Below are 24880 nucleotides of genomic sequence, written 5' to 3'. Positions count from 1 at the left end.
CCTCCCTTTATTTATAAACATCTTTACATGCATTTTTCTGGATTTTTTTGTTGTTATTCTGTCTCTCACTGTTCAAATAAACCTACCATTAAAATTATAGACTGATCATGTCTTTGTCAGTGGGCAAACGTACAAAATCAGCAGGGGATCAAATACTTTTCCCCCTCACTGTAGGTAGAGGTAAAGTGACTAGGCAACAGGATAGATAAACAGTAGCAGCAGGAGCGTAAGTGAGGAGTCAAAAAGTTAGTGCAAAGAGGGTCAATGCAGATAGTCAGGGTAGGTATTTTGTTAACTTTTAGTGCTATATATATTTTTTAAAGGATATGTATGTATATATGTATGTATATAAATAAATAAATAAACAAACAAACAAACAAACAAACATGGGGGATTGGAAGTGATGCAGACAATTACATTGATGGAAGTTACAATCTACCTGCAATATTAAGCTGATCTACCCCTAGGAGAAAATAACAACTATTAGTGCTGAGTGATTAACTGAAATGCTGGTTATATTTTGGTTTTTAAACTAATTGACCGACTTCGGTTCAATTATTTTAATTCCATTTCGTTTTTTCTGTGAGCTCAATGCGCACATTGCACTGCATTTTCTCTAGAGACAAATGCCCAAACTGTGCAATGTTGTAGGGGGTTGTAGTTTCCAACAGGCCAATGTTCTACATGTTAACGTAAGAATGAAGTGATGCAGAAAACGTGATAATTAACAACAATTACCATAATCCATTGCACAGCTACTTGGCTGCTCTTTGTTTCTTTTACGCCTGCTACTACGAAGAATGCGCGATCAAGAAGGGATACAGAGAGCAGTTGCTTTACGAGGTATTGGTATTCAGCAGTCATGAAAGTATGCATTATGTACTTTGAACTACTAAAACAATGATTGTCAGACAGCAACTCTATAGAAATGAGATGACTTGGAATGAAATAAGTCAAACATACACAACTGAAATATTTTATTAAAGTAAGGTAATGTTAATAACTGATGGTTAATAAAGGGATAAGCAGTCATGGGCAGTCACTACCATCATGGGACTTTTATTACATTGTTTTGTGTCGTTACAGCATTCAACCCACAATGCAGAGTGCATGTAATGTAAAAAAAAAGAAAACTCAAACTGAAAACAGACCTATAAAAAGAGCAGACGCTCTTATCCAGAGCGACTTACAGTTAGTGAGTGCATACATTTTCATATAAAATCACTCAACACTATGAACTATTTAGCAGTCTTATGGCTTGGGGGAAGAAGCTGTTCAGGGACCTGTTGGTTCCAGACTTGGTGCATCCATTCTGCTTGCCGTACGGTAGCAGAGAACAGTTGGTAACTTGGGTGGCTAGATTCTTTGACCATTTTTAGGGGTTTCCTCTGACACCGCCTGGTATAGAGGTCCTGGATGGCAGGGAGCTCAGCCCCAGTGATGTACTGGGCCGTACACACTACCCTCTGTAGCGCCTTACAGTCGGAATTCAAGCAGTTGCCATACCAAGCGGAACTGTTTGAGGATCTGAGGGCCCATGCCAAATCTTTTCAGCCTCCTGAGGGAGAAGAGGCATGACCATACCTTCTTCACTACTGTGTTGGTGTGTGGACCATGTTAAGTTCTTAGTGATGTGGACACCGAGGAACGTTAAGCTCTCGACACACATTACATTTACATTTTAGTCATTTAGCAGACGCTCTTATCCAGAGCGACTTACAGTTAGTGAGTGCCTACATTTTTATTTTTTCATACTGGCCCCTCGTGGGAATCAAACCCACAACCCTGGCGTTGCAAACGCCATGCTCTACCAACTGAGCTACATCCTTGCCGGCCATTCCCTCCCCTACCCTGGATGACGCTGGGCCAATTTGTGCGCCGCCCCATGGGTCTCCCGGTCGTGGCCGGCTACGACAGAGCCTGGATTCGAACCAGGATCTCTAGTGGCACAGCTAGCACTGTGATGCAGTGCCTTAGACCACTGTGCCACTCGGGAGACACGCTCCACTACAGCCCTGTCGATGTGGATCGGGGCGCGCTCGGCCCTCCGTTTCCTGTAGTCCATGATCAGCTCATTTGTCTCGCTGACGTTGAGGTTGTTTGTCCTGGCACCACACTGTCAGGTCACAGACCTCTTTATAGGCGGTATCATCGTTGGTGATCAGGCCTACCACTTGTGTCATCAGCAAACTTTAATGATGGTGTTGGAGTCGTGCGCGGTCACGCACTCGTGGGTGAACAAAGACTACAGGAGGGGACTAAGCACGCATCCCTGTGTTGAGGGTCAGTGTGGCGGATGTGTTGTTGACAGGTCAGATTTGCCAAAGGGAGGGCGAGCCTTGAATGTGTTTCTGTGTGTGGAGTAATGGTGATCTAGAGTTTTGTTGCACAGGTGACACGCTGGTAAAAACGGAGGTAAAACTGATTTCTGTTTCCCTGCATTAGAATCACAGGCCACTACGAGCGCCGCCTCTGGATGTGGATTTTCTTGTTTGCTTCTAGCCCTATACAGCTTGTTGAGTGTGATCTTAGTGCCAGCATCGGTTTGTGGTGGGAAATAGACAGCTACTACAAATATAGATGAAAACTCTTGGTAAATAGTATGGTCAGCAGCTTATCATGAGGTATTCTAACTCAGGCGAGCAAAAACTTGAGACTTCGGTAACATTAGTGATCGCGCACCAGCTGTTAACACACCCTCAGAGCCTGGGCAAACAGCTTTTCCTCACATAGTACAGTAACAGGAGAAGTTTAAATTGTGGCTTATTGTATTTTATAAAATGGTCATTTTCTAGCAATCATTTGGTTATAAAGGCGTACCTTCAATTGTAGATGGAGTTATTTCCTATCTGAAGGAGACTCATTACCACCACAGGTTCAAGTTTATACATTGTGATTTTACAGTGCATTGCACAAAGTCCATATTTTCATTTTAGCCATATAAAAATTCCTCTTCCATATGGGCAAACTCCAACACACATACACCCAGACAGAGCAACAGAACCAGAGAGGGTCTAGCTTCAGCTGAACATAGTAACTCTTGATCCATGGAACTCCATCTTCTCCTGATCCCTGCTCCTGCCCAGGAAATATGGGGAGCTGGTGTCTGGAGAGGATCACTCACAATAAATCTCACACACCAGTCTATAAACATTGAAGTATTCTCCAACCAGGCCTGCCAACAGTACGTCCAGTTAAGCCAAAACATAAATTACATTTACATGGCGGAACGGCTTTCACACGCAAAGACAATCCTGCTGATCCAGGAGGCATGAGTAAACGCACGACTTGGGTAACAAGAGCTTTGGGGCACATTTAGGCTGTTCATTCACAATTGTTACAGCAAAGAGTACCGTAAACTGTATACAAAAACATTGCCTTTATCTACGACGTCAGTCAATCATTGAGCCCACCTGCACACACATAACGGAGGCAAAAGTGATGATTTAAAAAAAATATATAATCTACCTTCCAAGCACCATATTCAAGGATAATGGAACCTAAAATTTACAGTGCCTTTAGAAAGTATTCACACCTAGACTTTTTCCACATTTGTTGTGTTACTGCCTGAATTTAAAATTGATTAAATATTTTTTTTTTGATGTCACTGGCCTACACACACCATCATCATGTCAAAGTGGAATTATGATTTTAGAAATGGTTACAAATTAATTAAAAAATGAAAAGCTGAAATTTCTTGAGTCAAAAGTATTTCAACCCTTTGTTATGGCAAGACTAAATAAGTTTAGGAATAAAAATGTGCTTAACGAGTCCTATAATAAGTTGCATGGACTTGCTCTGTGCAATAGTGTTTAACATGATTTTGGAATGACTACCTCATCTCTGTACCCCACACATACAGATAATTGTAAGGTCCCCCCAGTCGAGCAGTGAATTTCAAACACAGATTCAACCACAAAGACCACGGAGGTTATCCAATAGCTCACAAAGGGAACCCATTGGTAGATTGGTAAAAAAAAAAAAAAAAAGCAGACATTGAATATCCCTTTGAGCATGGTGAAGTTATTAATTACACTTTGGATGGTGTATCAATACACCCAATCACCACAAAGATACAGGCGTCCTTCCTAACTCAGTTGCTGGAGAGGAAGGAAACCACTCAGGGATTTCACCATGAGGCCAATGGTGACTTTAAAATAGTTATAGAGTTTAATTGCTGTGATAGAAAACTGAGGATGGATCAACAACATTGTAGGTACTCCACAATACTAACCTAATTGACAGAGTGAAAAGGAAGCCTGTACAGAATAAAAACATTCCAAAACATGCATCCTGTTTGCAACGAGGCACTAACGTAATACTGCAAAAAATTTAGCAAAGCAATTCCCTTTTTGTCCTGAATACAAAGTATTGGAGTACCACTCTCCATATTTTCAAGCACAGTGGTGGCTGCATCATGGTATGGGTATGCTTGTAATCAGTAAGGACTGGGGAGTTTTTTTAGCATGAAAAATAAATGGAATTAGTTAAGCACAGGCAAAATCCTAGAGGGAAAACCTGGTTTTGTCTGTTTTCCACCAGACATTGGGAGATGAATTCACCTTTCAGCAGGACAATAACCTAAAACAGAAGGCCAAATCTACACTGGAGTTGCTTACCAAGAAGACAGTGAATGTTCCCGAGTGGCCGAGTTACAGTTTTGACTTAAATCTGCTTGAAAATCTATGGCAAGACTTGAAAATTGTTCTCTAGCAATGATCAACAACCTATTTGACAGAGCTTGAAGAATTTTGAAAATACATAAAAAATAAATAAAAAAAAGTGGCAAATAGTGTGCAATCCAGGTATGCAAAGCTCTTAGAGACTCACCCAGAAAGACTCACAGCTGTAATCGCTGCCTACGTTTATTCTAACATGTATTGACTCAGGGATGTGAATACTTACATAAATGCAATATTTCATTCAATACATTTGCTAAAATTTATAAAAACATGTTTTCACTTTGTCATTATGGGGCATTGTGTGTAGATGGGTGAGAAAAAATATTTTTAATCCATTTTGAATTAAGGCTGTAAGAAAATGTGGAATAAGTCAAGGGGTATGAATACATTCTGAAGGCACTGTATATGTAGCTAGGAACTATAACAGGTGCTTCCTTTCTTCTCAACTGGGTTTAGAAATGACGGTCTAAACAGGCTGGCTGTCTCAGCGACGTCTTTGAACGCCACGCAGGCCTATTTGCCTGTAAATTCCAACATAATGTGGTCTTTGGGATACATATGGGATGCATTGTGAACAGACAAGTCGACAGCTGCTGGCAACTCCTCACCGCAACACTGCTATGGAAAGAGGGATAGCCACATCACAATGATGTTAATAAGCCACAAACATGGCCAGAACAGGAGCAGAGGAGCTCGCAGGCCCCCTGCCTGCTGACATATGTGGGACAGCAGTGCACATCCCTCAGGAAATGAGACATTGTCGTGCAGCGCTGAGCTGGAGCTGGGACTAAGGCTGCTTTTCTGGCTGAATATTACCAGACCAGGCAGTCTAGCCAGACAGCTCTCTGTACAGGTTATTGTTAACCTTTGAAGAAGCCGATCTCATCCTCCCCTCTAGCAGGGCTGTAACGTCAAAAAGAAAAAACAGACGTTCTTGTTGATTTAAGACACTCCTCTCCAATCCATCTTTACCTTTCCTTTGTTATTTCCAAAAGGTGCACCGCCACGAGCCATCAAAATGATGAGTGTTTACCGGCGAAGTCTCCTGGAAAATTGCAACACACCTAAACAACACTTAGGCTAATAGTTATCTTCCTGGCAAAACGTTTCTGATTAACTTTTAATGTATTGGAGAACCTGGAGTTGAATAGGTCTAATCCAGCTGTTTACCATCAGCCTGGGCAGACATCTTTAACACACCTTTAACATTGATGAAGGCACCAAAAAGCAACACTTGCCACTAATCAGTGGTGGAAAGTACTTAAGTAAAAATACTTTAAAGTACTACTTAAGTAGTATCTGTATTTTACTTTTTATATATGACAACTTTTACTTCACTACATTCCTAAAGAAAATAATGTACTTTTTACTCCATACATTTTCCCTGACAACCAAAAGTACTCGTTACATTTCGAATGCGTCGCAGGACAGGAAAACGGTCCAATTCACACACATCAAGAGAACATCCCTGGTCATCCCTACTGCCTCTCCTCTTGCAGACTCCGTTTGTAAATTATGTCTGAGTGTTGGAGTGTGCCCCTGGCTATCCATACATTTAAAAAAACAAGAAAATCGTTCCGTCTGGTTTGCTTAATATAATGAATGTGAAATGATTTACACTTCTACTTTTGATACTTAAGTATATTTAGAAATTACATTTACTTTTGATACTTAAGCATATTTAAAACCAAATACTTTTAGACTTTTACTCAAGTAGTATTTTACTGGGTGACTTTCACTTTTACGTGAGTAATTTTCTATAAAAAAAAGGTATCTTTACTTTTACTCAAGTATGACAAAATTGGGTATTTTCCACCACTGCCACTAATCAGTCTTTCAGACACCTAGATGTGTTTTCTAATACAACCTTGCCCAAAGGTGCACCGCCACGAGACATCAATAAGATGAGCGTTTACCGGCGAAGTCGTGAGTGAAAAGTTGGACAGCAGAGTGCTGGCCGATGGAGGTGGAAAACATTACGAAAGCCAGGTGTCTTTTATTCCCCTCAAATGTGTATCCTTCCTCAGAGCTTGGCACATCAAAGTTTAAGACCTCACTGTATAAGGCAACAACAGCAACAAACTGTTGTTACCAGGCAAGTAACTAATTGGCTACGTGAGATATAAAACGTAGCAGTGGAAACAAAACAAGCCAACAAGGCTAGCACAACAACAAGCTTGTACAAAGACTTACTAGACATCTCAGAAAATGATATGCTTGTGTCATCATCCCCCTTTATAAAACCAGGGAGTTCCACAGTAAACATGTGGATAGCCTGTAGGAAGAGCGGATCATTCAGCAGACTTCATTCCATGAAATTGTGACTGAATGAAAACACAGAATTGGCAATGATGGCAGAGGAATCCATAGCGGAATGGGAATTTGAGGAGTTTCTGAACTTCTTTCCTAGAATTTGAGTTGTGACTTGAGGTGGTTTGATCTTACTGACTGTGAGGGTGGTTGGACAGGGATTAAGAGAGGGAGTCTGTGTGATTCAACTCAGCTGTTAAGACTGATCGGCCACAGGGCTGTGTGTGCGTGGTTGTGTCTGTGTTGAGTGGCTGAGTGCTCTATGGCTTACTCTGCTGCTGTCCCCCCCACCGTCCTCCATGTGAAGAGGCTTGGACGGGCCACTTATACTGAGACTAAAGCTGTCATTAGCATGGCCAATGTTTTAGAGCGAGGCCCCTTGTTGGAAAATCCTCTGCAAATCAAGTTTCACGGCTCAAGATGGCAACAATGTGGCGAGGCCATCTGAGCGACGCTTCGGGGGAACTTTAAAGAAAACATTATTGATCCCTTTCAGACGAGAGGTTTCAGCCAGCATCCATCAGCACCAGGGCCTTCAGCTGGTCAGACTCAGATCTCAGGTCTAAATAAAGACTTTCTTTCAGAGCAAAGCTTTTCATTGTGGTGGCGAAACAGCCCTGGTTGCCACTACCTTGGCTGTAAAGTACCGAAAACAACTCAAGTAATCAGATGCGCTTAAGTAGGCTGCTCATTGTTGTTTGCGCACTTTCTCCACTTTTAATAGAAATAAGACTACTTCACATAATGATTTGACATAAAAACAGGCAATTCCACATTTATTTTCTTATTTTAATGAGATTCATGGCTCAGTAGTAAGCCCTAAAATAAAAAATGTTATTTTCACACATGGGTTCAAAGTTGCCTCTACTCTTTTCTCACCAACACAGAGATGGGTATTGGGTACAGCTGCTGAGATCACAGGAGGTCATTGAGGTTCAGTTCTGAGAACCAACACCCAGTTCCCTGAGAAGCTCATATTTTTCATTCCTCTCATATTCTTCTGGAGGAAATTCGATCACCATACCATTTACTTTCCTCTACCTCCCAAATGTACCATATTGAACCACACTGCACACACACGGCAATGAAGGGTGACTAAATGCTCCACGGAAGGAGAATCTGCATAATTGTACAACAAAGCATGAGTTTCTGTATAGAGGACTAGCACATCAGTCAAATGAGTTATCCTCAGGATCTCACCAGTTATAGGGTGAACGAGGGGGTGCGGCAACATCAGAGGCTTTCACCGGGGGGTGGGGGTGGCGAGGTTGCAGGGGGAGTCAGATTCCTCAAAAGAGGCGAAAACACATGGCGAGAGACTGAAATAAAAGACCACAATTCCCTTACTGTTTAAGGAAAAACCTTCCAATCCGAGTGCCAATAATTTAGCCTGCTTTCAGACGTGCGGGTCCCAAGATGAAAGAGGATGTTCTTGGACTGTATTCAAAACCGAGCTTTCAACAGCACATTTCAAAGAAAAGGAGGCAGTGGACTCAGTTCACCATTTCAAACTCCACTATCTCAGCAAAAGGCCTACTTGGTAGCTCATCAGTAATGAAAAGCTCTGTCAAACAAAGATATTAAGGAAACTTCATCCCTACTATTTTGTCTTACAATAAATACTCTAATAATATTAATCTAATTTAATAGTATTGCAACTTCACTTCAGAACATTGATATGGACAAAGGAAAACAAATTACTCATTTACTTAATTGAAAGTGTTGGACTTACTCTATTTACTCAACAACAACAAGCAACGGAAAATGCAGTCTAAATATTTCTCCATTGTGAATGAAACGTGCCTCTTGCAGCACACCGTGTGAAAAGGTGCTACCTCTGGAGATGGCAAGGGGGACTTTCAAGCCATAACGCTTTAAAAAAAGTGGTATAATAGTAATAAAACATCCCCAGAAACACATTCTCTGACCCAATTTATATTATCAGATGTGGCTGAGAGCCACACTAGGGATGGGAGTTTGAAATAATTTCACTATTCGAATAGTATTCATTTTTTGGTCGGATATTCTAAATGCGTGAGCGTTTTTAACCAGAGCACTGCTGTGCGATGGGGAGGCTGGCACTCTATTGCTGCAGCCGCCGAGGTTATAAGGGGCGGAGTGTGTAGCAAGCAGCGGCTACAGCCAAGACTAGCTAACTTGTAGTAGCCACAATGTTATGTATCATCCCATAAAAGCTAGCTGCGGTTTCTTCCCAACCCCATTCAGATAAAACAGCCTACCGGTTGGTTGCTCGTTGTAGCCGACTCCTTATTTCGCAAACGTTTAATTCCGAAAATGTTATTCAATCGTGCATTGGATTAGTCAACTCACTCCACATTGATTGGCCACCATAAACAAGCTACACACGTGAAGGCTACCGGTTAGATACTGGTCTTTTTATTGGCCGCACCGTGCACGTCATAAAATCTACATTGAAAAGTTTGTAGTTTTATTAAATTAATAATTTGAAATGTCATGGTATATCCTTGTATGGATATTTTAATTTAGAAAAAGCATTTCCAGTGTGAAAATAGGCTTATATTAGGCTATACTTTTTCTTGCAAAAAATGAATACTCACAAGTATTCGAATAATAACGTCCATTCAGATATTCAAATAACAGCGCACATACCACACATGCCAGTGCATGAAAGCTATATGCAATGTGTGAAGATGACAAACATTTAGTGGAGTGAAGAGCTATTCCCGCTCACACTGAACAATGAAAAATGTCTTCGGACCCAAAAGGCAATTCACGTTGCAATAGAAAAAAATATATATTCAGACAGGCCCAGTCACCAGCACAGAAAAAGAGAAAAGGGGGACAAAAAAAAAAAAAAAAAAAAGAGGCTGGGAGGAGGGCTAAAAAGCCTCCAGACTTCTATTTATAACCATTCAGGCAGTGAACTGCTGCATTCCAAATGCCAGAAGGCACTTTTCAAAACTTTGATATTCAAGACCTAATGTTGTTGTCATCTAAAAGGAAAAAAAAAGGTAAGCAGTAACAACTAAATGCACCATTCTTTAAAAGGAAAAGATATCCTTGGAATCTCCAACAGCCATTACAAAAAAACAAGGGGGAACTCAAAACTTTAATGAGAAATTACTGATGTCTGAGCAGCGCCTGGATTTTTCTCCATTAGCACTTCAAGCAGTTCTGCCCCTTCAGCAGCTAAGTGGGTCTGTGGAAGAATGGCCCGGGCCTCCATTAGGTGAAGCTGAAGAATCCTTGTGAAAAGAGCAGAACAGAACACACTTGTCAGCTGCTGGGAGCCTCTGGAAGCAGGGCTGCCACCAAAGTGTGCATCTGGTGCAGGGGAGGGGGCTGCTGAGGAGGACTCTACAAGGGCCGGCCCGCCACCATTCTATGCTGCCATTGTAAGGTCCAGGGCAAGGGTCACGGCAGAGCACACGGGCTAGGGGCTTCCCTTGTCAGTCAGCACATTGGTCAGGCTGCCCAACCCCCTCCTCTCTGAATCGCCTCACTACCCCTGTTCGGTTTCTGTTTCTCCTCCATCTGCTCTACACAGACAGAGTCAGGCAGGGGACTCTGGACTGCAGGGTCCAGACCAAATAAACAACTCTATTCACCAGTCACAAAGTTATGGAATGTAAGATTTCTGGCAACACTATTGTATGATGCTAATAGCCATTTTTCACCTAAATTATCCAGTTATCACTAATAAGTATTCATCTTGAAATAAACCAAACCATATGATTCCCAGAATTAGTCATTCTCCACTGTCAGGACCTGCACACACAGATGGATTAAAGGTTTCTGACATCGTCATCTGACATAGAGCTCTTTCTACTTCTCCGTCTACCCTGAATCCTTTCCTGTGGGGCTCTAGAGACGTCGTCGTCACTCTTTCAGGAAAGCTTTGCCCCACGGCTCTGAGTTGAGAACGGCATCAGACAGGAGAGAACATTTCTTCACCGTGCCCCTGGACAAAAGCCAAGGCTCGCTGGAGCCTGGTGCTAGCCAAAACCAGCCCCAGCGAGGGACAGATGCCTGGTTTGAGGCGAGGGGAAAGGTGAGACAGGGACATTACATGTTGACAAGTCTGTGGCCTCTCATTGAGCTCAATATCTCAGTGGGAGCTCCCTAATCCCTGCTCATTCATCCCAGCCTGCATGACTGACCCCCTTAATGAAAATCAACACTTTGGACACAAACACACCAGCTTCAGAGCATTCTAGCTAGGCAGGTAAAAATGATGTACAGTTCAACCAAGAGTTTTGGAGGGCATCTGTAAACGGAACATCTTCCCCCTACCTTCCCTCTAGGGGTAGTTAACTTTTTCCGAGACCGAACAATGCCCCTGCAGGGTGCCAGGCGACAGAGGTGAGCTGGGAAAACCCAGTGGATAGGGGCCACTCAGACAAACTGCTTCTAAATGAACAGAAACCCAAGTGAGTTCACTAACCACTGGTAAAGGCATAGTTATGAGCAGGGGAATATTCAACCAACAGGACACACACACAGTCACAGGGAAAGAGAAGAGAAAGAGTGAGAAGGAAAAGGAAAACAAACTAATTCCCACCAAGCGGTGTTAAAGCTCATCTGGGAGGTGGCTCCGGCTCTTCCTGTGTTTACATATTATATGGAGCATGTGACTGGAGAAATATGGCCACCGTGGTATTAAACACCCTGGGACCTGTGCATGCAGGTAGACGATAAATCATAAAATACAGTCAGAGACCTTGAAGACACACTCACAGCTCTATCTCTAAAGATATGATCACCCACACGCTCTAACAAAGGATCGGCCTAGCCCAGTTTCTATCCTCTTCAAATATTTCAGTCTTTCACATGTAAATGCCCCCCCTTAAAGAACACAAATATTGGGCAATATAAAGATTGGGATATTGGGCAATATACTGGGTAAAGATACTGGGCAATATAAGTGTTTCAAAAAAGTAGGCTTTGGACAGAGGCATGCAGGAAATAAGTACAGTATAAAGTCCTAGCGGTTTGAATCCAAACAATGATATAACTGCAGTGTGTCTGACAGGAAATGTAGTGATGCTTGTCCAGGTATTACATAACAGCTCTCGCTCTGACATTCCTCTGTAGCTCACACGGGCTGTGACGGTCATGGAATTTTGGATGATGCTAATTGGCCAGCCAAATGACCGCGGTCACTGTAATTATTTTTTGCGCACATTTTCTCCTCCGCTGCTGCCTGCATGTGCTGCCATATAAATATATTTAATAGGACGGGCATCCCCATTCAAGTCAATGATGGCATAATGGGTGGACATTGCAAGTGTACCCATAGGAGCAAAGCAGGAAGTAAAATACTGTATGTGCTAAAATATGTGCTGTGATTTGCTGATTGCACTCAACTGACATTACAAAAAAATACATTCCATGAGCCTCATCAGTTAACAATTTGAATGATCATTCTACATTACCATGGAAATTATTTCATCACAATGACATATATACATTTTAATTATTCTTTTTTAAACGGTTATGGCGGTTATTTTACTTCCATGACGGTCTTCATCCATAACCGTCTGTAACACGGTTATAAGGTAATTGTGCCAGCCCTATGTCAGCTAGATCTCAGGCCTGGGCGGCCTCTCCTCATCCAAGAATGTGCTCCTGAAGCACTTCTCAACATCCACAGGCAACACAAACACACCAGACAACCTCAAATGAGGGGAACGAATGAGAGAACAAGTCCAAGGGAGATCTCAACTCAACTGCTTCCACAATCAACAGCAGCAAACTATGACGGGAATATTATAGTTGCTCCATACACAACTATTTGGTGCATAAGAAGCACCTTCCTTTTTAGAGACTTACCTCAATTCTGTCCATCTTGGCATCGCCCCAGTACAGTTTTCCTGCTTCATAGTCGATGGCTAAACCATTGGGCCAACCCAGCGAGGTATTGAGCAGCACGAGACGCTCAGTTCCATCCAGGTTAGCTCGCTCTATCTTGGGCTTCTCCCCCCAGTCTGTCCAGTACATGTAACTTTGGAGAGAGACAAGAACAAAATTAAAACTAAACTGAAATCATTTAAAGTGTAACTGGAAGTTAAATCATTCCACAGGTGTTTTGTAGAGTACATAAGGAATGACGGAGGAACGCATAATACGTTTTTTGTTGTTGTTGAAATTAGTTAACTTGATTGCTGTGATCAAGTAAGAAAAAATACCTACATCGTCTATAAACAGAAGCACGTACCCATTGACAGGGTCCAGCACAATGGCCCTTGGTTCATCCAAGTTCTCGGAGATCAGAATACGCCGGGAGGTTCCGTTCAACCTGGTAACCTCAATACGGTCAGTGCCAGTATCCGTCCAGTACAGGTTCCGGGCCACCCAGTCCACCGCGATGCCATCTGGGTGGTTGATCTCCGTGGTGACCAGGGTCTGGGCCTCGGTGCCGTCGATGCGGGAGCGGCGGATGGCTTTGACCTCGTCGTCCGTCCAGTACACGTATCCATCCACGGGGTCGTAGTCGATGGCAATGGCATGGCGGATGTCATCTACCTGAAGGACGATGTCGGTGAAGTCTGGGAGGTCCAGAGAGATCCTCCTCAGGTCAGTCCTCCGGGCCAGCAGCAGAACCTGCTCCGCACCTGGGGGTAGAGAAGTGGACATGAGTGGGAAGAGCGTATGGCACTCAACTGGCATGGGAAATAACATCTTATTGGGGACTTATCTGAGAGGTCCTACATAGCCATACCTGACAAGCATAAATGTATATGTTTTAGTAAAGATGAACCTTCAGAGGACAATTTATAGTTGTAACTTAATTATTGTATTCTATTTGTTTACTCGGTTTTTAGTTGATGAAAATAGGTAATTTGATCACTTTTTACCCAAACAAAAAGGCTTTAGACTAGATTTTGAAACAAATCCAAAATACTAAATTATCCCTTTTAAATATTTTCATGTTCAGCCTAACAAAAACAGTTGTGTATAAATGTTTTCCTGAGGGAACTCCTAGCTGCCACTGAGCCTGGTTTAAATAGCAGCTGCATTTGCTCACTAGAGCCACACTCTGGAGGCAATTAGGTCCAACTTTTTCCTCGCCTAATCTCACGTTTTAGCCATTTACGCTCCAGTGCCCCCAAGACCAGCTGCAGACTACCGACACCCAATCAGAAGAAGGCATCCATCAAGGGTGACACCAATCAGTAATGACAGTGAAAAAACAGCCCTTCGTTTTCCATCAAGGAGAGAACAACGCCACGTCTTTGATTTAAATTCGCTCCTCGGTCTGCTTCACATTTGACAAAGTGACAAGACTTCCCCAAAAACTACAACAAAAGCCCTCAATCTAGCCACCCAAGCTAAACAAATGAGGAGCGTGGACACTTGCTCTTTTTAATCTTCACACAGGCACCCCCCGCCCCCCCGTCCTGCTGCTTTCCCCCTAATCGGAGCTGATACAATGGGGTATTGTTTTACATTCGGTTTAGTTGTCAACACTGCTGGAGGTTGGCTTAATCTTGTAGTCACTCTGAATACATCCATGTTCTATCAGGCCTGGATAACTAACCGTCCGCCCCCGCCCCCCCAACAAAAAAAAACTTTTACTTACTCCTCTGGAATGAGGGCTAGAAGAATACAACTCATTGTTTCCTGGCCTGGGAATACACCGCCTCAATTTCAAATAGAGGCTCTGCTCCATCCCTAGCCTGGGAGAGGAGTCTTTTTGGGACAAAGAATGGGCTGCCTGTCATTAACAAGACTGGTGCACAGAGACAAGTGTTTTCTGTCCACCAGAGAGAGGGATGAGAACCAGGACAGCCAGGACTGAACCCGGATTTCAGAATCAGCACTGACCTTGGCTTGACGTTGAACTGGTTCATTCCAACAAGGAGGTATCCCAAGTAAAAACAGCCTCCAGCTACTAAACAATCAAAAGGGCTGTCACTCCTCAAACAAGGGTTGATCCCAAGAAATCCCCCACAACAGTTGTTTTCTTCCCCTCTAGACAAGTATGTCACCTTTATGAGGTTTGTGGGTGGGGTGGGTCTCTCCTTAGTCACGGGCAGGCTGAGAGAGATATATCAGGCCCTCCAGAGAGGGACCAGAAGAGAGGGAATGTAAACACCCTGGGGCAAGTCAAACAAACAGGTTTCATTTTGCAGGATGGGCCCGGGCTGTGTCCACTAAACACACAAACGGAGCAGTGACCTGATTAGGCTTGGCTTCCTATGTAATTGCTCTCTCTGCCCAGAAGTAAGGCGAGGAGATTGGAGTGGCAAGGGAAATGACCGCAGCAGCAAAACAAAGCATAACAGGGGAGGTCCAACCTTCCTGAATCTCAGTCAATCACATCTGTGGCCTTTGGTCAACTCTGGAAAGTAGGGAACGTGGGGAGAGGAGGGGGTGGAGCGGTAGGCTTCTAGGCTAAATGTATCTGTCTGTATGTGGGGGCAATAGAAATTAAGAGCAAACGGCAGGGTAAATTGTGCATTGAAGAGTTTGCAGTGTGTAGCAGCCATCTGTCAGAGATTAGGCTCTTAATGGCTCTCTGGTTAGGCATTCTGATGTTTTGTCGAGGAACAGGATGCCAATACACCCAATAAAAACATCTTAATTGAATGATTGTATAAAAAAGAAAAAAGATGAAAATCGAATTTAATTTGATGCTTAATTACTGTGCACGTCGTTATGAAATTAAAAGTAGAGTTTGGCATATTTCCTAATCGGTTTCAAGAAATTGGGACAATATTACTTTTGATATGGAGTTTTTTGGTTTGTGTGATTAAGGGCAGCTCTTGCAGTTGAATAGGCCTAACTCAAGACAGTCCACAAATAAAATAACCTCAGGAATGTCAATAATGTCCCATACACCAGATAGGAATGTCTAATGTGAAACCACGACACATGCACAGTAGCATTAGGAGAGGGAGTTATCACTGAGGGGGCATTGTGTGGGCTAAGTCTCAAATGGCACCCTATTCTATATAAAGTGCACTACTTTTGACCAGAGCCCAAAACCAGTGCACTGTACCGGGAATAGGGTGCCATTTGAGACACACCCGTTGTGTAATCTTTTAAAGGGGGCTCTCTCTACTGAGAACCCCATACCAACTGAGGGTATAGGTCTAGATGCCCTCAGGCCACAGCAGCTAGTCTCTTACCTGGGCGGCAGGTCTTCCCATCGTCCTTGAGCTTGACTCCAGTGGGGCAGGCACAGCTGTAGAAAGGCTGCATGGGGGACAGCAGGCACAGGTGGGAGCAGCCTCCGTTGCCCACACTGCAGGGAGTTTGGACTGAGGAAGCAATGTCAGTAGAGAGAACACTGAGATAGGGACCTTTCAGTTTCACTGACTAAAACTGAAAACCACACTGCGAGCGTCTTCTATTCACATGCATTGGTGTCTTCGAGAGAACCATTCTGACAACATAACAATTGATGAAAAACTTGATGACTTTCAAAAAACTAAAATAAAAACATTTTCAAACAAAACCAACAGTGCTATTTTTGCTCCACAATAAAATCTCTGCTAGGACAATAGCTGTGCCACAAGGTTTGATGTCCTGTGGCGTGATTTTCCCTGTCTACTGGGTCACGCTCTGCCAATCTCAGCAGGGCACATCAGAGCTACAAAGCCCAGCAGCTGGCACAGTGAACCAGCAAACACCAACCCTCCCATCCCCTTTCTCACAGCACTAAAGGAGGATTACAACCAGGCCACAGTCAAAGGCCAAACTACTCAACCTCCTCTCACAAAGTCTAAGCCAACACATTTTTGGATTGAATTTATGGCGGCTTGATATACAGGTTAGGGGATTTATTGGTGAATGTTTATCATCTAATGGCCTACCTCCTAATGTCCATGTTGTCCTCTCTAAAGTGTTTCTTATCTAACCCTCCCATCTTTCTCTATATCCCCTGCCCTCCTTGGGAGACGCAACCCACCATAATGGTGGCGTTCTTTATCACCCACTGCCAAAGTAATCCGTTTTTCACTACCTCCCAACACACACACTGAGAACGTCTCCCTGTGTCTGCGCAGCACAGACATTTATCCAGCGAGGAATGCCAGACACTTGAAAAATAATTTATTCCTGTGTATGGACACTGACAGCTCTGCAGGTCAGTCTAAAAATACCCTCCCAAAACAAAGACAATCTGTTATGTTGTGCTTAGGAACATTCATTATGAGTACGGTTGGGATATTCAAGTAACACGTTGCAGGCTGTTACACTTGCAGACTGAAGAGGCACTACTTACTGTCTGGCTGTCTATCTGGACCCAGCACTTGGATGTCCATGGGGGAGTAGATTCCACTGAGGATCTCCCTCCTCTTGTCTCCGGTGTGTTTGTTGCAGGCGTGGATGGAGCGGGTCTGCCAGTCTGTCCAGTACAGAGTCTCCTCTGACAGGGTGAGGGCAAACGGGTGGGTGAGGGTGCCCTCCACCACAGTCTCCCTGTGAATTCAAAAAATAATTGACAGATCAGCAAACCTTTCTAAGAATCAATACCAATCCATGCTTCGACACTAAATTTGTGAGAGTAAAATTGGAAAGCAATGAAGATGAGGATCAGTTGAGATGTTGACACTAATAGGTTCACTTCAAAACAGATTGTATTTATGAAAGAAATTGGTCAAGTTGTGCTTCTCAGCCATTCTACAAGTGTGAATGTCATGACACCAAACACAGCAGTAAATGGCAAAAACTAGGGCTGTGACGATACTAGTATCGCAATATTTTTTCCATGGCAAAAATGAACACTATGCTGAAAACTGCTGTACATAAAATATTGTGTGCTATAGCTTGGAAAATAAATACATGTAACTGGATGACAACATAATGTATGTTTCCAATATTAGGGCAGAAGTTAAATCTGCTTTGTGTTTTGTTTCCTTGTCACGATACTAACGAGTATTGCGATACCGGTATTGTCCGGGCACTAGCAAAAACCCAGACTGTCTGACAGTAGCAATAAATTCATACCAAAAATAAAACAAGTGGCAGTGGAAAGTAGTCAACAACAACAAGCTAGAGACCCCTGGTTGGGGATTTCAGTCAGACCCTAAAGGAGGATTTGTTGGAACACGTAGCGACGTCATGGAACCACAGTTCAGGAGCCGCTCCAAGCCCTTTCCAGGGGAAAATTAAACAAATCAGCCTGTCATCAGACTTTAATGCAGCATCTGGTACACTATTTAACAGGGGAACGGTTGCCCTGGCCCTGTACTAATGGTACAGCTGTCCTGATTCAGTGCAGAAGTCAGAGCAGAGAAGCACAGAGCACCGAGCGCAGCACAGCCCCATTCACTACTGCAGTGCTCCCCTTCGCGCCACCAGACGACACACAGTCAGGCCAACAGCCAGTCAGCCCTGTGAGGACATAAATAAATACAGGATCAAAGCGTGGCATGCCGTTGCACAAGTGTTAACAATCCTGATACAGAAAGCAGAATTCTGTTGAGGCCCTCAATCACCAGGCTGTGGAGGGTTGGTTGGTAAGGGATCCATTTTCAGAGGGGTAGGGGGAGGAGGGCGACAGCATGTTTTCTCCAAAACTTTAATAGCGTGTTAAGAACGAGGGGTTGGTAGAGGAAAAATAATAATTACACCAGATTTCCCAGCTATTTCGCATTTGACGTACTTGGAAGTTGGACGTGTGCATATCTGAAGCCATTGAAAACATACTACAAAACGCTCCATTAATCAGACGTGTCAAGAATGTGTTGCACATGAAAGGCAAAACGTCTCGCTTTAACACAGAGAAGAGGTAAACGCTAACAGAAACTACTTCTGGGGTGAAGTTTACATTTCTCTGTAAGATTGCGTACGATAATTCCGAGTACCATTACTGGTGGCATGCAATTAGATTGCTTCTTGCCAACTGCAGAGTTCCACCATGGTTATAAATCACAACTTAATTTCAAACTGACACACAACACTGGGATATCTTGTCCTGAGGGAGTTATAAACAAATGAGGGTAATGCAACTGCCTTGATCTTGAGAAAACAGCCTCTCACTCTACACCCTGAAGAAAGCAGTCCATAGTCTGAACGAGAGAAAGTAAACATACCTTGACGGTATTGAGTTTTTTAAATAATAAAAGTTCAAAATATGCTGACCCTAGGGTGGCAACGCATACATTATACATGATTTCAAATGGGGCTTTCGCCATTCTAATGTTTTATACTGTTCAATTCAACTTCAAACAAATTAATTTTCTGCATTTATCAATTTCTGCATTTCCTGCACTTTTGTTATAATTTCCACACTGTGCCACGCAGGGCTGCATGATATGGGCAAAAACAACTACGCTTAGTTAATTAGTGAAATGTTGGAATCTTGGAAATAGAATGATTATTAGCGCTGAGCGATTAACCGACATTTGTTATTTTTTGTTATTAAACAACTAATTGACCAAAGTCGGTTCAATTACATGAATTCCATTTAGTTTGGTTTTTTGGTGAGCCCAACGCGCCGTTTCTCTAGAAAGAAATCAAATCATTCACGAGATAAATCATGTCAAGGACTTTGTGGGACGCTGGGCTGAACAGAGTTGTAGTTTTCATTAAGCAAATATTCAACCCAGTTAAGCGTAAGAACGTGGTAATTAAGTACAATGACAATCTATTGTGCCCGTTGGTTTCCGTCTCAGACCCAGATGGACACACTTTTACACCTGCTATGTTAGATACACACAGACTGCATAGACCGCATGAGAGGAATGTACACAACAAGAGGGAGAGAGACAGTCCGTGAAAGTATGCCTTATCTACTTTGAAGAACTAGTAAAATGATAGACAGCTCTGCAGCATGCTTAGGCAGGCTAGCCTAGCTAAATAGGATGACTAAAGACAGTTCAGTATGGGAAGCTCAGAGATAACGTTGTCTGGCTATTTGACTGCTACTGCCTGAGCAGAGATGAGATGATGACGTCAAGGAATTAAAAATAAAGTTATCAAATAAAAACAAAGTAATATCCACAACGGAAATATTTGATTATTTCATAGTAATTTGCAAATCTTTTATTGATGTCTACCCAATGTGGACCTGACAGAGACAATGGAATATTTTCAATGTTTTGGCAATTGAATGTTCACAATTTTTGGCATTGTAATTTCCATTAAAAAGCTCTAAATAATTTGAATGCCATTATTTCACAACGCATTTTATGTTTCAATAAAAAAAAAAAATCCAAACCATTATTTTTTAAATTATCGAACCGACCTCAAAAAGCACTAATCGCTCAGCACTAATGATTATTCAAATTCTATAGTTGGAATATAGCGGGCAGCACCTTGAATATATTGTTGTTTGACATGACAATGAAAGAATAAGCAAGGGAGGAATTATTGACAGGGTACCAAAGTGTTGGTCAGTGTTTCCAGGTGACCCTAATTAGATGTTACATTACATGTTTTCTTACCTCATGTAGCTAGCTAACATAATCATGCCTCGCCTATTCCTCTTTGATTTAGAAGATACAGTTGCACAAACATGCTTATCTAGGCCTACACCAGCACTGGTACCGTGCTGTATTGGATAGCTACGTTTGCTCTGACTCTTAGTACATCCAATTTGTAAGTCGCTCTGGATAAGAGCGTCTGCTAAATGACGTAAATGTAAATTAGCATGCTAGCTATCCAGCTAAGTAGCTATATTAGCATTAGCGGCTAACAAGATTTATTTTAGCCACAACTTGCTAAGACTAACCAGCAGACAGTAGTTTGCAGACAATAAGATACACTAATAGTGTAATTATAGAAAGCTTGTTGAAAAAAGCATGTCACCAACATCTTGTTGCATCTGACCATGTAGACTGCAGTGCAGAGTTAATGGCAAGAAAGTGCTACGACTGGTCGAGTAGTTGCTCTCTCCTTGAGTGACAGGGGGCAGGGTTTGGTGTGGGAAGCAGCATGCAGCAGGAGGAGAGGGATAAAGAAGACTCAAATAGCAAACTATAAAAACTGATACTACACGCGCTGGAGTTGCGCATCACATTTAAACCAAACATTGAAACGGTTATAGAATGTAAAGTAAAAACCCTGTGCATCAATACCGGTATATAGTAAAATACGGTATACCGCCCAGCCCTAACTCTTTATGAACACAGCCATTACATCCCAGTTACACAAAAGGAAAGTCAACCCTTGTCCTGAGGGCCCCAATCACGACTATAATGCCAAGTCAGATTGGGTTTCAACAGTATGGCAGAGAGGTCATCTCCAGTTCAGAGAACCGCATAGAGGGAGGGGTCACAACTGGGCCTATGTGCAAAGCCAATGTTTGGATTGGGGCCTCCAGAGTCAAATGTGTTTGGATTGGAGGTTTCAGCCATCTCATCCTCTGAAATTAAGTTGAGTCCAGTGCTACGGTTCAGTCAGATCCCTGGCTGCTTTCGCACAAAGAGTGTAAAAACTAATAATGAGAACAGACTGACCGTGAGGAGCCATCCAGGTTAGCTCTGTGGATGAAGCTCAGCTTAGCGTCGGCCCAGTACAATTTCTGTTCGTCCAGGTCAATGGTGAGGCCGTTCGGCCAATAGATGTCCACCTCCACGATGATCTTCCTGTTGCTGCCATCCATCCCCGCCCTCTCGATGCGAGGCTCCTCCCCCCAGTCTGTCCAGTACATATAGCTGAGGAGGAAAAGTAGTGTCAATAAGTAAACAGCACCCGAACACACCCGATGGTCCTACCAAATGGAAGGTTTCCATTTTCACCAGGAGTAAAAAACAAAGCAGGCAGCATGAACACGACTAAAGACCTAGCAAAACACTTTGTAATGCACCGCTGATAAGACCCACTCTCAGAAGGCTTGAAACATTTTCTACTTAAAATTTAAACCACACACACACGCATTAGGGATGTGATAAATGGAAAAAAAATCTTACAGTTTAAAAGGCCATTATTTTCGCAGTTTTCCATTCATTAAATTCCACATGAATTCACAATACAGATTGTCTCCATCAGTGTTTCCCAACCCTGGTCCTCGAGCACCCCCAACAGTACAGGTTTGTTGTAGCCCTGGACAAACACCTCATTTAACTCATTGAGGGCTTGATGATTAGTTGACAAGTTGAATCAGGTGTGCTTGTCCAGGGTTACAATAAAGATGTGTACTGTTGGGGGTGCTTGAGGACACATCTACACCGCGCTTTCCACAGTATCATTTATGCTGCTGGTGCTCTTGCTTTTCACAAGAGAGTGGTGCATGTAGCTCGTTGTCCAAGTCATCAAACCGGCACTAGGCTACAGTCATAGAGCTACAGCCTCCGTGTGGCAAGTTATTAGGAGATATCTAGGCAATCAATGGAAGATTGAAATGACAGAACTGCAAGTTCAATGAGAAGGACAGGCTACAACCCCAAGAGCCAACAGGTAGGCTACTACTTCATCTGAATGGAGTTATTTACTGTAGGATTCGGACAGGGAGAAAGCGCACAGTTCAAGTTTTGTAGTCTCAATTAGCCTAGCTAACATTAGCTAGCTTCTCTCGGTTTGATGCAGTCAAGACAGGTACTATGCAATGAGAACTAGCAATAAGTCTAGCAGTTCAAGTCGACTTGGTTGCCATCTCTGCTCCCCTCGTCACTGTAGAGCCGCCCGCTCTAAAGTAGCAAAATAAGTGCATTTCTTTCCTCCTACTAACGTTACAGCATTATCGCGTTAGGCATGTTAAAAAAAAATGTTTTCCCTTTATGACAAACGGGACCTGTTAGTGGTTGTTTTATGATCACTGCACTGTGATTTTAATTTTGTGAAAAATAAATTTGGTTAGGGATTTTTTTCTTAATGTTAAGGATCCCAATTTCATTGAAACATTTTCATCCCCAACACGCACACATGCATTCTCACGTGCCCACGTCTTCTGATTACACCTGGCAGATCTCCAAGTCGTAGTCTGCATGTTGTGCCCAGAATACCTGCAGTGGCTTCAATGTGCACTGCATTGAATGGAGGCTACATTTCTATTTACAGACTGCTAAAGCGGTGGATGGGCAGGGAAGCCCACCAACCAATAGAAACGATCTAGGTGTGGGCCCTAGGTACACTTGCCAAAAGTATGCGGACACCTGCTCGTCGAACAGCTCAATCCAAAATCATGGGAATTAATATGAAGTTGGTCCCCCCTTATAACAGCCTCCACTCTTCTGGGAAGGCCTTCCACTAGACGTTGAAACATTGCCGCGGGGACTTGCTTCCATTCTGCCACAAGAGCATTAGTGAGGTCGGGCACTGATGTTGGGCGATTAGGCCTGGATCGCAGTCAGTGTTCCAATTCATCCCAAAGGTGTTGGATGGGGTTGAGGTCAGGGCTCTGTGCAGGCCAGTCAAGTTCTTACACAGTTCTCAACAAACCATTTCTGTATGGACCTCACTTTGTGCACAGGGGCATTGTCATGCTAAAACAGGAAAGGGCTTTCCCCAAACTTGCCACAAAGTTGGAAGCACAGAATTGTCTAGAATGTTACTGTATGCTGTAGTGTTAAGATTTCCCTTCACTGGAACTAAAGGGGCCTAGCCCGAATCATGAAAAACAGACCCAGACCATTATTCCTCCTCCACCAAACTTTACAGTTGGCACTATGCATTCGGGCAGGTAGTGTTCTCCTGACATCCGCCAAAACCAGATTTGTCCGTCGGACTGCCAGATGGTGAAGCGTGATTCATCACTCCAGAGAACGCGTTTCCACTGCTCCAGAGTCCAATGGCGGCGAGCTTTACACCACTCCAGCCAACGCTTGGCATTGTGCATGGTGATTTTAGGCTTGTGTGCGGCTGCTCGGCCATGGAAACCAATTTCATGAAGCTCCCGACTACAGTTATTGTGCTGACGTTGCTTCCAGAGGCAGTTTGGAACTCGATAGTGAGTGTTACGACAGAGGACAGATGATTTCTACACGCTTCAGCACTCGGAAGTCCCTTTCTGTGAGCTTGTGTGGCCTACCACTTCACGGCTGAGCCATTGTTCCTAGACGTTTCCACTTCACAATAACAGCACTAACAGTTGACCGGGGCAGCTCTAGCAGGACAGAAATTTAACAAACTGACTTGTTGGAAAGGTGGCATCCTATGACAGTGCCATGTTGAAAGTCACTGAGCTCTTCAGTAAGGCCATTCTACTGCCTATGAAGATGTCGGTGTGCTCAATTTTATACAACTGTCAGCAACGGGTTTGACTGAAATTGCCGAATCCACTAATTTGAAGGACATGTAGTGCATGTTTAAATAGACAGAATCGAAATTGCCTTAGAACTGAAAAGCTGTTGGAAAATAACCTGCCACAAACATGCAGAATTTGTGAACAATGTATGAGCTGCATCCTGGTTTCCCAGTTGTCCTGGTCTATGGTTTACACTGTTTTTCCATTTAACAAACTGGCTAGAGAAAGTGTTGGCTATGGTAGAGTGTCTTACTGCTACTCATAACAAAAAGAGGACACACCAGTTTCAATAAAGTGCTAGCAACACACTCCGATCAGTTTTGGGTCACTAACATCAGTGTTGTTCCAGTGTTGTACAAGGTCAGCTAGAAAGCAGATAGAGTATACAAAACATTAGGAACACCTGCTCTTTCCATGACAGACTGACCAGGAGAATCCAGGTGAAAGCTATGATCCCTTATTGATGTCACTTGTTAAATCCACTTAAAAATCAGTGTAGATGAAGGGGAGGAGACAGTTTAAATAATGATTTTTAAGCCTTGAGACATGGATTGCGTATGTGTGCCATTCAGAGGGTAAATAGGCAAGACAGAATATTTAAGTGTCTTTGAACGAGGTATGGTAGTACGTGTGCGAGGTATACTTAGTGTATTTCAACACATTTCTGTAACATTAGGGATAGCTCCATGTTCCCAGAGCCCCCCTGACGTGCATTATTCAGAATGATGAGAATTCCTTAACTCTGGGCCCTGTGAGAGAGCGGAGTACC

General features: G+C 43.1%; 1 protein-coding gene across 2 annotated transcripts in view; it reads right to left on the bottom strand.

Moving 5' to 3' along the window:
- LOC121531755 (low-density lipoprotein receptor-related protein 5-like) overlaps window positions 1–24880 on the bottom strand; it is a 53506-nt gene that overhangs the window by 19626 nt on the left and 9000 nt on the right. For both annotated transcript variants that reach the window (XM_045227154.1, XM_041837183.2), the window contains exons 4-8: window positions 21386–21583; window positions 17206–17402; window positions 16109–16240; window positions 13192–13588; window positions 12807–12978 (exon numbers count right to left, since the gene is read on the bottom strand). In XM_045227154.1, the coding sequence (XP_045083089.1) occupies window positions 12807–12978; window positions 13192–13588; window positions 16109–16240; window positions 17206–17402; window positions 21386–21583 (1096 nt within the window). The remainder of the gene's footprint in view (window positions 1–12806; window positions 12979–13191; window positions 13589–16108; window positions 16241–17205; window positions 17403–21385; window positions 21584–24880) is intronic.

Source organism: Coregonus clupeaformis, chromosome 19, assembly GCF_020615455.1.
Source record: "Coregonus clupeaformis isolate EN_2021a chromosome 19, ASM2061545v1, whole genome shotgun sequence".
NCBI lineage: Eukaryota > Metazoa > Chordata > Actinopteri > Salmoniformes > Salmonidae > Coregonus > Coregonus clupeaformis.
Note: the sequence above shows the minus strand (reverse complement) of the source record. Positions and strands in the feature narration are given on the sequence as shown.